This window comes from Protopterus annectens, chromosome 4.part1 (assembly GCF_019279795.1).
Source record: "Protopterus annectens isolate FY-2018-M chromosome 4.part1, PAN1.0, whole genome shotgun sequence".
NCBI classification, from domain to species: Eukaryota; Metazoa; Chordata; order Ceratodontiformes; family Protopteridae; genus Protopterus; species Protopterus annectens.
This window is the reverse complement of record NC_056734.1, coordinates 849,454,593-849,469,675: the sequence shown is the minus strand read 5'-3', so window position 1 is coordinate 849,469,675 and position 15,083 is coordinate 849,454,593. Positions and strand designations below refer to the sequence as shown.

The following is a 15,083-nucleotide window of genomic DNA, read 5'->3' as shown; positions in this document are numbered from 1 at the left end:
TCAGGATCTCTAACATATCTACAAAGGAGATATCATCAGAGGACAACCTAGTGGACCGTTCTGACTCCTCGAGGTCAGTGTCCAAGGTGATGGACTCATTAGGGGAGTTTACATGCTTCCTCTTGCAAGTTCTCTTCAGAGGGGGCTCCTCAAAAGGATATTCTGGGGAGGTCTTGGAAGACTGGAGGCCACCCAACGGGGGCTCCTGAGGCTGCGGGTCGCTGCTGCCAAGAGAGAGATGGTGCTGAGATAGAGGTCGGAGCTATAGGGGGAAAAGCATCGGTGCCCTTGTGCTGAGTTAAAGACCTAGACAGCACGCTCCTGATCATCTCAAATGCAGATCTCTCTGGTTCCAAGGACAGTCCTGGTTCCGAGGAAACGGAAGTAGCCCTCAGCTCCAAAGCAATTGTCTCTGAGAGGGATACAGGATCCGAGCTCAGCCTAGCCGATGCACCGAGAGGTAGGTTCGGGACCAAAGAGGTTCAGGTCCAAGCATCCCTGTCAGGGCCGACTGGTGAGCTTCGGCTCCTAGACACAAAGGCCGATGGCGAAGGTGTCTGAGCAGAACTCGGCTCTGAGACAGACACAAGAGGTGCTGGAACCGAGGGTTCCACAACAAGTGGCACTGATAGCTCTGGCTCCGAAGGACAAACATGGCTCAGAGGAGGAACAGCAACAGGGAGTATGGTCTCAGATGGTCCCGGAAAATACTGGGTCGGAGCCAGCAACAATTTTGGTAATGCCGACGACACCAAGAGTCTAAGCACCTGTCCAATTTCGATATTTTTTGAGGAGGTCCATATAAAGTAGTCTGTGTGGGAGAAAGTCTCTTGGCTGATATGACCTTCTCTTTCTTTGAAGAAGGAGATTTGGTGTGTGAGGATGAAGAACTGGCTAAATCCTCCTCAAAGGAAGGCTTAAGGAGACCTTTCAGGATAAGTTTGTTCTTCCTTTCTTGGAGAACTCAAGAACTGAAAGAATGACAGAAAGAACATGTCTCCTGAAGATGTATGGCACCAAGACAGTAAACGCAATTACTATGGTCCGTCAGTTATTGACAGTTTTGGGAGCATTTAATACACTTTTTAAAACCCGAAGGTTTATGATCCCTAGACTCCGTAGACGTGTTTACTCAAACAGGAAAATACCAGAGAAAGCAGAAAGGAGAGGACAAGGTCCTCTAACTTAAACGGGTCTAGTCCTGCAAGAATCACTGCACACAAGGAAACACAATCGAGGACTAGGTCCTCTAACTTAAACGGGCCTAGCCCTGCTCAAGAAAAAACACACACACGAGCAAAAACAGAGGACTAGGTCCTCAAACTTAAATGGGCCAAGCCCTGCTGAGGAAACAAACACCAGAAAAATATTAATAGAGGACTAGGTCCTCTAACTTAAATGGGCCTAGCCGTAAAAAGAGATAAGAAGTTAAGTCAAGAAGAAGCTAAAAAAATTAGCACATTTTCAACAACAGGCTAATTACTAGCTAAGAAAAATAGTAAAAAATACTGCACACAGCTATCAACAAGAATACTATCCCAGTGAAAATACAAAATTGAAAAAGAGGTCCTAACTCAAAAACGGACCTGCGCTAATAAGATTAACTATATCAAAAAACTAGCACACAGGTAAGGGATACCACTTGACAAAAACGGGCCTTGCGGAGCAATGGCCAACAAGTTCTCAACAACAACTTTGCAAAATTGCAAAAAACACACTATTTCCTATCTATAATAACTAAGACTAAGTTATATAAGCTAAGCTAATACTATATGCAAAAATATCACTAATAACAATAATAATGTAGACAAAAATCCAACTTAGCCAGAGCCAAGAAAGAAAGCACTTCTGAACTCGTAGACACAGCAAGCGAGATCTGGGGATTCTTACTGGTGCACTATGGCATACCTACCTTGCCACGAGCCAACTGAGAGACTTCGAGCTTTGTAATCGGCCGAGTCGGAGCCTAGGAATGGCTCTGAACCCATATATAAGAATTAAGGCGAGATAGGACTACAGAACATAGTTTCAATGCGGCAAGGAGACAGGATGTCTAGAGCTAGAAGTTTGTTTTCCATTGTCTTGGAGAGAAGTAGTTACTATGTTTAAAATGTAAAAGTGTTTTACTGTTTATTACTTCCTAGCAGCTGCACAGTTCTGAGAGACATGTATTTCTCAAAGAGAGGTGGTTTCTGTTTAGCCTGGGAACTGAATTAAGGTGACAAAGAGTGCCGTCATTCAAGCTGACCTGGCAGTAATATTTGATACTGATTGAAGAACTCTCTGAGAGAGAGTCTGTGCATTTTGTATTTTGTCTTGGACCTAGCAAGAACATCCACTCATCATCATCATCTGCACTTGCCTGTCTGTAAGTAAGATTCAGGGCATTGTATCTCTTTTAGAAATAGATTGGAATATCGTAAAGATTAGTTTAGATGTTTCTATATTTATTTATTTGAGACTGTCCTGTAATGCTGTTTTAAAATGTTTCCTGTGATTTTGAACTCTGAAGTAACTGTGTTGGATTTAATGAGAATTGTCTTATTCTTTTATCATTTATTATTAAATATATTTAAACCTATCTTTGTGGCTGATATTTGTGAGACATATTTAAGCTCTTAGAGTAAAATAAAAACGAAGTAAACCAGCGAAGTTAATGCTCAGCGAGAGAGCTAGCAGAAATAAATAAAATGAATAAAAACTGCTGAGCAAAGCAATGGTGGGGTAACAAAAATGTTCCAATACTCCAGAGTCCAGGAAATGCAGTGAATAAAACACGATCCAAGTGTACACACGACAAATATATTTATATATTTATTTATAAAGTGAGGTTAGCGCTTTCGCAGTAGCTTCATCAGACCTAATATGAAACCAGTACTCTAAATCAACTGTTTAAATACATTTAAGGGCGCCAAAAAAAGTCAGACTAATTAAAGCTACAGTGCATATATAAAATGCATTGACCCACACAGTGTTACTTAAAAACAGCAAGAATCATCATAGAATACAAAACTGAAATCCTCTAAAACAGCACATTTGAAGCTTTAATAAAAATAAAAATATATTAAAAAATATATATTAAAAAAGTTAGAAACAGTCACATACTAGGGGGTTCTAATGAGAACTATCAAATAGAGACTGTTATAGAAACGTACTCATTTCTTGTTTCTCAATCTCCTGGATTTTAATAGGGGTCGAAGTGGGACCTTCCCATTAAGGCCAGGTGGCATATCGGCCCTGAACTTAATAATCCAGTGTATCTCCCTGGATTCTGTGTAGTTCTTAATGTCTCCCCTCCTACAAGACTTCAGGATCTGCTCTAAGATCCTGAACTTAAACTGATGCATGGTCCCCTCTTCCTTTGTATGTTTTGCCAAAGCGTTTTGCATATTACCCTTTCTTGTGTGAGATACGTGTTCCCTGATCCTGTCTCTCAGGACACGGTTGGTCTTGCCCACGTAATAGGCTGAACATGACGTACAAGTGGCAAGATAGACAACATCTGACGACATGCAATTGCCTCTGGTTCGAATATGGTAGACACCCTGTCCATATGGATACTCAAACAAGGGATCACTCAAAATGTGGGAACAAAAATTGCATCTATTGCAAGGTGTCATAAAGGGCCCTTCGTGTGTCATAGGTTCCTGTGTTTTACCTGGATAGCAGAGTAACTGTTTAAGGTTCTTCTTATTACGATATACAAACTTCGGTTTGTCACCTGCTAGTCCACTGATGATAGGATCCACAGAAAAAATGTGCCAATGTTTAGATACAATGTCCTTCACTGATCCAACATCTCTGGTATAACAAATGGGAAAGGTGACATAGCCCTTCTCATAGGTGCAATCTGTATCCCTATTGACCCTATTGCCAACTATGTATAAATCCATCGCTCCCTCTGAAAAAAAGGAGTCTGTGCATTTTGTATTTTGTCTTGGACCTAGCAAGAACATCCACTCATCATCATCATCTGCACTTGCCTGTCTGTAAGTAAGATTCAGGGCATTGTATCTCTTTTAGAAACAGATTGGAATATCGTAAAGATTAGTTTAGATGTTTCTATATTTATTTATTTGAGACTGTCCTGTAATGCTGTTTTAAAATGTTTCCTGTGATTTTGAACTCTGAAGTAACTGTGTTGGATTTAATGAGAATTGTCTTATTCTTTTATCATTTATTATTAAATATATTTAAACCTATCTTTGTGGCTGATATTTGTGAGACATATTTAAGCTCTTAGAGTAATTGCATATGTATTTGGTGACACTGTACAGGCCACTCCTAACAGCCTGGCGCCTGGTGAAAACTACCATTTGGATTATTAGTAACATTACACAGTAGGATCAGACACTCTTTGCAAGGGCCTTATAGTAGCTGATAAGTAGAGGTTGGTGACAGTGATAACTACCTTATAGTCTGGGAAGAATGGGGCATAGCTAGTAAGTGTGTATGTATGTGTGTGTGTGTGTGTGTGTGTGTGTGTGTGTGTGTGTGTGTGTGTGTGTGTGTGTGTGTGTGTGTAGGGACACGAAGCACTGGTTGGACAGAGAGGGTGCTGAAGGTCTTGGCTTGGCCCCTCAGCTGAGATCTTAACCCTATACCTGTGCCAGTGGACATTTTTATTGAGGATCTGGAGAAAGAGGAAATAACCAGCCCCAGACTGATTGTGATCTCTGCATGCTCTTAAGGGAAATTGCACTTTACTGTGTGTGTACTTGTCATCCTCCCATTGTGTATGTCCCTCACTGTTGCCAGTGGTGAGGATTGAGGCTCCTTGATTACTGGGCCAGTGCACAAGCATCACAGAAGTACTGAACAGAGAAAACTATAAAGCAATTAAGACAAGAAGTATCACTGTCAGAAGAGTACAGAAGAGAGAGCAGATCAACAAAAATACTCAGATAGACATGATAAAAGTAACGCACGGTATCAGAACAGATCAGGAAATAAACTAAAAATCTCAGCACAGGCAGAAAAGTTGAGAAGATATGCAGATAAATATAAAGGAAAAGGACAAAATAAGCAATTTATTGAGGACCCCAAAATGTTTTAAAGAGAATTGGGAAGCAAGGCAAAAGGAACTGAAAAACCACCCAAAAAAGTTGAAATAGATAAATTTTGGAGAAATATCTAAGAAGATTCTGTGGAATATAAAGATGCTAAATGGATAGAAGAAGAAAAAGGGAGTGGAAGAAGTTCAAAGGTACAGGATATGAAATGGGATGAAGTAACGGCCAGAGATATTGAAACAAAGTTAAGAAAATCCTCCAACTGGAAAACCCCAGGCCCAGATGCAGTATCTAACTTCTGGCTAGAAATATTAACATCTTTTTATGAAGAATTAACCATGAGTAAGAATGATTTATATGCACACCCCGAACAGACACCAGCCTGGTTAACAAAAAGAAAAACAATGTTCCTACTTAAGAGTGAACCTGCAAGTTATCCTAAAAAAAAATATAGACCAATAACTTGCCTTCCGACAACATATAAACAATACACTGGAATTGATGCCGACAGACTTTATAGTCATTTAGAAGAAAACTCAGTCATGGCAACAGAACAAAAGGGTAATAAAAGAAAGTCATTTGGAACAAAGGATCATTTGTTGTTGCAGTCATAATGGAGAACTGCAAAAAGAGGAAGAATCTAAGTATGGAATGGATTGACTACAAAAAAGCATTTGACAGTATCCCACATCCATGAATAGATAAAAAGAGTGCTTAAAAATGTATAAGGTATATCCTACATGGATCGTTTACATTACAGCGACCATGAAACGGTGGCAGACCACTTTGCAATCAAGCCATGAAAAAGGACAAATTATTATTCCAAGAAAAAAAATTCAAAAGGGGAATATTTCAGGGTGACTCTGTCACTGCTGCTATTCTGTCTTCCCTTAACCCATTAAGCTGTCTACTTAATACATTAAACCATGGCTATAACTTGGCTCCTAGAAAACAATAAAGTGTAAAGACCTGTCATCTTCATTTTTGGATGATTTAAAACTGTATAGTTCATCAGATGAGGAACAGAAAGCGCAATTGCAAGTGGTTAAAACTTTTTCAGATGATATAAGAATGTAATTTGGTCTTGATAAATGTGCGAAAGCAACCTTTAAAGCAGGAAAGCTGCAGCACCAAGAAGCATAAGTTTGGGAGAGGAATGTGATATAAAAGAACTTGAGCAAGATGGGAGTGTAAAAATATTTGAGAATTGTTGAAGGATCAACAATAAAACATGAACAAATGTGAATAAAACTCAGTAAGGAATATTTTAGAAGGATTAAAAATTAATACTAAAACCAGCACTGACATCTAAGAATAAAGTCCAAGCTATAAACCAATTTGTTCTTCCTGTCTTAATTTACAGCTTTGGAGTGGCTGATTGGCCCCAAAACATGTTTTGACAGGTTAGACAGGAAACCAAGAAGGATGCTTCATGCTCATCAAATGATTTATAAAAATCAGTGCATACTAATATTATGTATATCCCACATTCTGAAGGAGATATGGAGCTCTTCGAAATTGATTACATTTATAGATCTATAATTGTGGGACTGCACACATTTCTGTTGACTTCATAAGACCCAAATGTAGTGAAAGTTCTTTAACATGAGGAGAAAGTCTAAGATGACTTCCCTGCTTAGTTTAGCAGAAGCATATTGGACTCAAGCGGGAATGGAAATCAAACCAGAAGTAAATAAAAATCAGGCAGCAACTAATGTGCCAAAAAAAACAAAAGAATATAAGGTGAAGGTTCAAATGAGAAGGCAAGAAATGCAGAAAATGCATAACTGCAAGTAAAGGAAACTCTTGGAACAACCTTATTTTGATCAGGATCGAATGTAGGAATGGTTAAGAAGTGGTGAATTTAAAACAAAAAGTGGAAGGTCAATATTGGCTGCCCAAGACAGTGGACTATGTGCACAATGGTTTACAAAGTCCATTGAACATGTGTGAGAAACAGACAAATCTAGATTTTGTAAAACAGAACTGGAAACAGTCGCACATCTTGTAGCCGGTTGTGATATACTAATGGTAGAAGGATTGTATATTGAAAGGCACAACAATGTGGCGAGACTGTTGCATTGGGGATTGTGCAAACGTTATGGGACTGAAGTGGTTGAAAACATTGGAAACATGAGCCACAAATCATCATAGAAAATGAAGTTTATACCACATGGGATCACCCACTACCAACAGTTGAAAAATAGATGTGAGAAAACCAGACATAGTGGTCCATGAAAAGAAGACAAAAGTAGCATTGACTACTGAAATTGCTACATCCAGTGACTACAATGTCTTGTGTACAGAGAGACACAAAGTCACAAAATACCAGGATTTGCAGCAGAAACGAGAGCAATGTGGAAGAAGGATACCCATACACTTCCAGTTGTAGCAAGGGTAACAGGTATTATAAAAAAGAATTTACAATCATACTTGGATACGTTACCAATACATGCAACTCCATACGAAATTCCAGGAGGAGTCATTACTGGGCACACTGCAGGTGCTGCGAATAGCACTTCTTGCTAACATCAAAGACTGAAACAATACTATTGACTTAGGAATGGGGTGCATTCCAGTCATTGTATTAGAAACCTAAAAGACTTGGAGAAACTAAAAAAGGAAGAAACTGCATTACAGGCTGCTCACTATTAGACTGGAAAATGGAATAGCAAATGCTATTCCCATTCTCCTACTCCAACAAAAGGCCACTATGCATGTTTGAAAAGCAGCCCAAGATATTACAATGTAATATAGATTCTTCACAGAAACAGCATATTGATGAGAATAATATACCAATTTCATATAAGACTGTTGACCCCACCTCAATCATTCAACTAAAGAGCTTACAAGATTACATAAAAATAGAAACCAATAGAAATAGAACCAGTTACTGTAGACAGACAGACAGACACACACACACACACACACACACACACACACACACACACACACACACACACGACTGGTTTAAAAAAAAGTTAGGGCATTACAGCACAGCTATTATAAGGTTACTATGAGTGCAATTCCCAACAGAATGATGAATAAACCTGTAGTAATATCTATGTAAATGGAAGTATACCCCTGTACAAACAAAAAAAAAAAGTATTGTTTCACATGCGTCTTACTGCATAACAAAAAACAAAGCATCTCCCTTACCTATTACTGAGAAGGTGAGAAGCAGTTTGTGGAAACAGTGCTACAGCTGGAGAGGGTCTCAGATCAGATGGCAGATTCAGGCTGTGAAACACTTTCACAGGTGGAATGGTCACTTCCAGGTACCCCTTCTGAGACTGAGATGTGCCAAACTCATCAGAACGTGCAGGAATGTATGTCCAGCCTGGAAAAAGTAACAGCTGATCCAGCCAGTTTACATCTGGGTTCAGAACCTAATAATAATAATAATAATAAAGAAAGACAGCAGCTGTTTTATTCTTTGTGACATGCTATATTTCAGTTTGGTTAAAAAGTAACAAAAGACCCTAAAAACAGATGACCTGGATGCCAACTATCCTAAATGAATAGGTACTAAGGATTAGTTAACCTTAAAGGATGCAAAGTATGATATAAGACCTCAGTAAATGAAACTGTTAAAGACTAAGGATCACAACTGAAAATTATACAATTCTGTTACCAGTCATAGTCTACAAGACTGATATTAAATGACATCAGACATACTAAAGAACAACTTGTGCATCAGTGTAAATCGTTAAAATAAAAAAAAATCACATACAGAAAAATATCTACTATACAAACTCAAAATCGCACAGTAAAATTAATTTAGTTTATGGATCACTGAACTAGATTTCAAGGGGTATCTTTTAACCAAGATCCACTTAAATGAATACAAAAAAGTATAATGAATAGATGCAGCATAATGTGAGCAAAAAATACAAAGTAATAACCTAATGAATAAAAGACAGGCCAGTACTGAAATATAGAACAAAATCAACTACAGGGTTACTACATTACAGTACACCAGTTTCACCAGCTGAACAAAAGTCACTTAGTAGCTTGGTAAACCAGCAATTCGTAAAAAACAGGAGTCTTCCTTCCAGATTCAGCAGCAGTGTTCCATTTGCCAGCATCACCTAGACAGTTAGCTTTTAATTTACAGGAAAAGTTTCAGGAGTGAGACGAGATGCAACCCTTAGTAGAAAAAAAATTACATTTTATGGTCAGATTAAGAAGGTTTTACTTTTTTTTTTTTTTTTTTTTAATGAACGTTTGGCTAACTTGTTCATTGCCAGAGCTATAAGTGAAGGAACAATCAGTATAAACATCCAAACTGTGGTTTGAGTTTCAGAATTCTCACTATGAAGGGTCAGTGTCCCAAACAGGCCTGTAAATCAGGGGACAAAATAATATCTTGGCTTTGTTCAAAAGGAAATCAAATAGTGCTCTTTTCAATGAGTTTGAATATGCAGATTGTCAAAGGAGGTTTGCAATGTCTAACATTAATGGCTGAATTAACTTCAGTAAGTATTCCAAAATAAGCGTTTCTGTATGCCGTAGACAGCTAAAACTCAGACGGCCCAAGTTTAATTAAGGGCTCAGGTGCTAGAAAAGTCAGATGAGGAAGGATAGTAGGGAGGAGCTGGTACTAACTTGCCCTTTCAAAGGCAAGGATTATGATGCCCATTAAGCAATCATGGCACCAAAAATGACAAGGACCAGCAATCCCAAGCCTGTGATGGCAGTCCATGTACCTTGTAGCTGGAAGCACAAACAAGCAAGGCTAAGGAGTAGGATTTTCCGTGCTGAAGTGGGTGTTCATCTCAGCAGCAGGTACAGGGTTACGGTCCAAACAGATGAGCACTTATTGCTGAGGATGCTATTGGGGGCACAGAATACCTCCACGGCTGCTTAGATGATGGTTCCTACAGCTGACATAACTCCAGTATAAGAGAATGAAGGGCTCAAAACATACTACAGAATACTCCATGAATGCAGGTATGGAAACAACACAGGGAACAAAGTATTCCAAGGTTAGAAATGGAACTGCTTTGAAAGATCTATTCTGGCCTCATTTGTGAGAAGATTAACAACTCTACAGCATACTCTCAAACAGGTTTTGAAACATTAACATGCATATTACATATATGGAAATTATTAAATTAGGATCAAGCCAGAGATATAACTATTTAAACAGGTTCACTGTTTCAGTGCATTCCCCACTTGTGGTGGGATTGTTTGAGTTGGTGTGGCTCAGCTACCTGAATTCTGCACTTGATCACTCCCCAGTGGTGTGCTGAAAATGGTTAGCTAGCAAAACAGCCAAGTAATCTGCATGAACAAAAGGACCAATGGTAAGAAGAGCAAAGATGAGCGTGTGTTAACAAAAACAGTAAAGTTCAATTAATTAAGGAATGACAACCACGTACTGCACATGAAAGTGGCACAGAGTGGGATATCTCTGACTCACTAGTACCAGGAATTATCTGTTTTAAAGCCATCTGGGAACTACTCCAGGCAGGACAGTATTTGGGAACTAGTCCAGGCAGGACAGTATTTTGTCAGACCAAACTAGCTCAATTAATGCATAATATTTTTTGACTGAGATAAATACCTTTTGCTAAGCTGAAGATGGACAAAGTACAGTTGTGTACACTTACCATAAAATGTAGATGTTAGAGTGTATTCACTGTTGCAGTCATTACATTTGGGTAATCCTGCTGGCAGGTTGCCCTCAGTCAGCCTGAATTCCAAAGTCTTGGGTCCTGCATCGGCTGCTGTTGCCCCTTCCCTGACGTCAGGCCATCAGGGGTATAAAAGAAGCAGCCGACGCCATTTTCTTTAGTTTTTCTTGCCCCAGATGTCAGGTGCCCCCTAAAAGGGTTGCCAAAATTTATATATATATATATATATATATATATATATATATATATATAAAATTACATGCACCAATATAAACTTTATCTTCATCTACAAGCAAATACACCACATAGGTTGTATAAATCAGAGAAGGAAAGATAGGTTCCAACAGAAGAAAAGGGGGATGGCGGGTGAGTAACCTGGACTGAAACAGTGAATACACTCGAACATCTACATTTATGGTAAGTGTACACAACTGTACTATGTTCTTCGTGTTTCACTGTTGCAGTCACTACATTTGGGTAGAGTCCCAAAACTATGATTGGGAGGCTGGAGCTAAACAGCATTAGGAGCGGCTATGAGGCCCTGCAGAACTGCAGTGGCAAAGCCTGCCCTGGATTTAGAGTAGAGTGGCAGATGATAGTGCTTTGTAAAGGTGTGCACTGAACTCCAAGTAGCAGCCTCTAAAATGTCCCTGGTAGGTACTCCTCTGAGAAAGGCTGCTGAAGTGGCTGCAGCTCTGGTTGAATGTGGCCTAACGCCCTTAGGCACTGGTTTGCCATGGTGCACATAGCATAAACGAATACAGTGGCCTATCCACTTTGAAATAGTCTGCTTTGAGATAGCCTTTCCTTGTGATCCTGCAGCATATGTCACTATTAATTGCTCTGTCCTTCTGAAAATGTTAGTTCTGTCCAAGTAGAATCTAAGCTGTCTGTGTACGTCCAAAGAACGCAGAATTCTCTCCCCCTTGTTCTGTGGATTTGGATAAAAAGTTGGCAGGTGAATAGTTTGGTTAAGAGCCACACTGGACACCACCTTAGGCATAAATGTTGGGTTCGTCCTCAGAGAGACCCTGTCTGGATAAAAAATGATAAAAGGTTCTACAGCCATGAGTGCCTGTAGCTCTGAAACTCGTCTTGCAGAAGTTACTGCTAGGAGCAGGGCTGTTTTCCAAGATAAAAACTTTATATCAGCAGTAGCAGCTGGCTCAAAAGGTGACAGAGTGAGTTTTTCCAAGACATAATTGAGGTCCCATGCAGGCATTGGTGATCTCCTTGGAGGCCTTAAATTTTTGGCCCCTCTGAGGTACTGCTTTAATAAGGGATGAGAAAAGATTGGGGTCTCTACATTGTAATGAGCAGAAATGTCAGCGGCATGAATTTTAATATATGAAAAAGATAGGCCTTTGTCCAGCACCTCAGTTAAGTATTGCAAAATCTGAGGAATATTTGGCACAGCTGTATCAGTTCCGTGTGCCTGGTTCCAAGCACAGAATCTCTTCCATTTTCCAGCATAAGATTTTCTAGTACCAGGCCTTCTGGCTTCCAAAATGACATCCATCACAGCTTTACTGAGAGGTGTGTTTTGTGTGACTACATTATCCGCCATGCTGCCAGGTTTAAAGTCCTGAGTTGGCTGTGCAGGATCGGATTGTTTTGCTGGGACAGTAGATGAGGTATTTGAGGTAAGGTCCAAGCTGGGCATTGAGACAAGTTTCTTAGTATTGGATACCAGTACTGGCAGGGCCAGTCTGGGGCAATCAGTATCATCTTTGGCTTCTCCTGTCTGACCTTTAGGAGTACCTTAGGGAAGAGAGGCAGATGGGGGAAAGGCATATACTGATAGGGCATCCACTTTCCATGCTTGTCTGTGATAAATCCTTGTGCAGAATCTTTTTAGTTTGCAGTTGTGAAGGGAGGCAAATAGATCTATGTCCGGGCATCCCCATTTCCTTGTTATCATGTTGAAGACTTGTGGATCCAGCTGCCACTCGTGGGGATCCATGAGGTTTCTGCTTAGTTCGTCTGCCAGAATATTTTTCCTTCCTGGCAGGAACTGTGCCTGCAGATGTACTTGGTAAGTCAGTGCTGTGTCCCACAAAGTCATGGCCAGTCTGCAAAGGGGGTAAGAATGTGTACCCCCCTGCTTGTTTATATACCACATGACCGTGGTGTTTGTCTATCAGTAGTTGTCCTGGATGAAGTAGGTCCTTGAAGGCTGTCAGGGCATTTTGAACAGCTAGCATCTCTTTTTGATTGATATGTTGATGCATTTGGTTTGAGGTCCATGTGCCCTGAATGCATCTTCCTGTCATGTGAGCCCCCCAGGCATAATCTGAAGCATCCGTTGTTAGTGTCCGCCTGGCTGGGGGTAATGTGAATGGCTGTCCCTTGTTTTGGTGACAAGCCTTTGCCCAACATCGAAACTCCTGTTGCAGGCAGGGAATGAGAGTAATCATAGTTTCCAGGCTGTGGCAATGTTGAGTCCAAACACTTTTTAGGTACCATTGAAGTTTCCTCATATGCAGTCTTGCATATGGAATTAGTAGGATGCAGGATGCCATGAAGCCCAAAGCCTGCAGAATTTTTCTTGCAGATAACTGGGCCTTTGTTGTCAACACTTTGAAATAGTCAGTTGCCTTTCTTTGTCTGGCATGAGATAAGCCATCTGGGCAGTTGTATTTAAGCTTGCACCCAGGAATATTATCTACTGAGAGGGTACTAGTTTTGATTTCTTTTCGTTGACTGTGTACCCTAGGCATGTTAGAAGTCTTGTCACAAACGCCAAATGCTGAAGAAGAATGTCCTTGTTCTCTGCTTGAATTAGACAGTCGTCCAAGTAAGGATATATTTGTATTCCTCTTTGTCTGCAGAATGCAATTACTGGTGCCAGGCACTTTGTAAAGACCCAGAGTGCAGTAGATAAGCCAAAGGGCAGTGCAGAGAATTGGTAATGCATTGAGCCAGCCTTGAATCTGAGGTATTGTCTGCATATTTGTCTGATTGGGACATGCAGGTATGCCTCTTTTAGGTTTAAAGTCACAACCCAAGCGTTCTTGCCCAGCATGGGCAGAAGCTGCTGCAAAGTCAACATCTTGAATTTTGGTATATACAGGAATGTGTTTAGAATAGATAGGTCCAGTATTGGCCTCCAGGCCTTGTCCTTTCTGGGTACCAAGAACAGCCTTGAGTAAAATGCTTGTCCCTGCTCTTGCTCTGGTACTTGTTGAATGGCCCCCATGTCCATGAGGGATGAGACTTGTTTTTGTGCCTCTGCCCATTGATTTTTTGGAAGATCTGGCCAGCCATTTGCCTTTGGCAGAGTATGGAAATGGAACTTGTAGCATTGTGACATGATATTTAGAATGTGTCAATTTTGAGAAAAAAGTGTTAATTTCCCCCTAAGGGTGTTGCCAGAAGATAAGTGCTTGGTGCAGGCAGGGGGAAGTCATTAGGACTGTTTCCTCTATGGTTGTGATTTCTCTTCTCCAACTTTGGAGGTAGAAGCACCCCATTGCTTTGACCTGTATGAACCTTGCGCCTGTAGCTGCCTCTAGGGCATCTGGATCTGCCCCTTTGAGGTCTGTCTGACACAGGAAAGGACCAATTCTTTGTTGGCCAGTGTCTACTAAACCTAGGTGGCTGTACTTGTAAAAAATCTTTGACCGTTTGCATAGATTTAGCTTTGTCCTCCATTTTCTTTAACACCTCTTCTGCCTTAACTCCAAACAAAGTATCATGCTGTAAAGCTGCATCTAATAATTTAACTTTGACATGATCAGGCAGATTTTGTTCCTTTAACCAAGTATGTCTCCTAATTACAGAGCCCATAACTGCGGCCCTGCAGGAGGCCTCCAAAGAATCAAAACCACATTGCAAAGTATGCTTTCCAACTTGTTCAGCTGCATGCAAGAAATCCTGCATTTCCTTGTTTTCTGCACATTCAGAGTTTAACATTTTCTGTTTAAGCAATGCCATGACATGTTGCTGATATTTGAGCATATGAAACTGACAGTTTAAGGCCCTTATAGCCAAGGTAGCAGATGTGTAAACCTTTTTTCCCCATCCATCCAGTGCCCTAGAATCTCTGTCAGAGGGGGCAGGGTTTTTTGCAGTGGAAGCCTTAACTCCTTTGGGACCCTGAGAAATAGTTTCTGGGTCTGCAGCAGGGTTTTTAAAAAGGAATTTGAGAGAGTTGGGAACCCTGTAATATCTGTCAGGCTTAACAGGAGCTGGAGGTAAGGAGTCAGGCGTAAAACTAGATTCCGAAAACACATCTACAATGAATGTCTAATACAGGTGGGATGGCTAGTGGCCTGTGTTGAGGTACTAAAAGGAAATCCCTGAGCCTCATTTTAGATTCTGAAAAATCTTGGCTCTCCCAGTGGAAATGCTCCCTCATGGTATGCAAGGTTTCCCCAAAAGAATAGTCCTCTGGAGGAGAAGCTGAAGGTATAGATTTCTTCAGCATCAG

The 15,083-nt window shown here is 40.4% G+C and overlaps 1 protein-coding gene across 1 annotated transcript in view; it reads right to left on the bottom strand.

The window, feature by feature from the left end:
* CTC1 (CST telomere replication complex component 1) overlaps window positions 1-15,083 on the bottom strand; it is a 1,463,250-nt gene that overhangs the window by 1,260,073 nt on the left and 188,094 nt on the right. Inside the window, exon 4 of the mRNA XM_044070869.1 lies at window positions 8,172-8,401. Within this exon, the coding sequence (XP_043926804.1) occupies window positions 8,172-8,401 (230 nt within the window). The remainder of the gene's footprint in view (window positions 1-8,171; window positions 8,402-15,083) is intronic.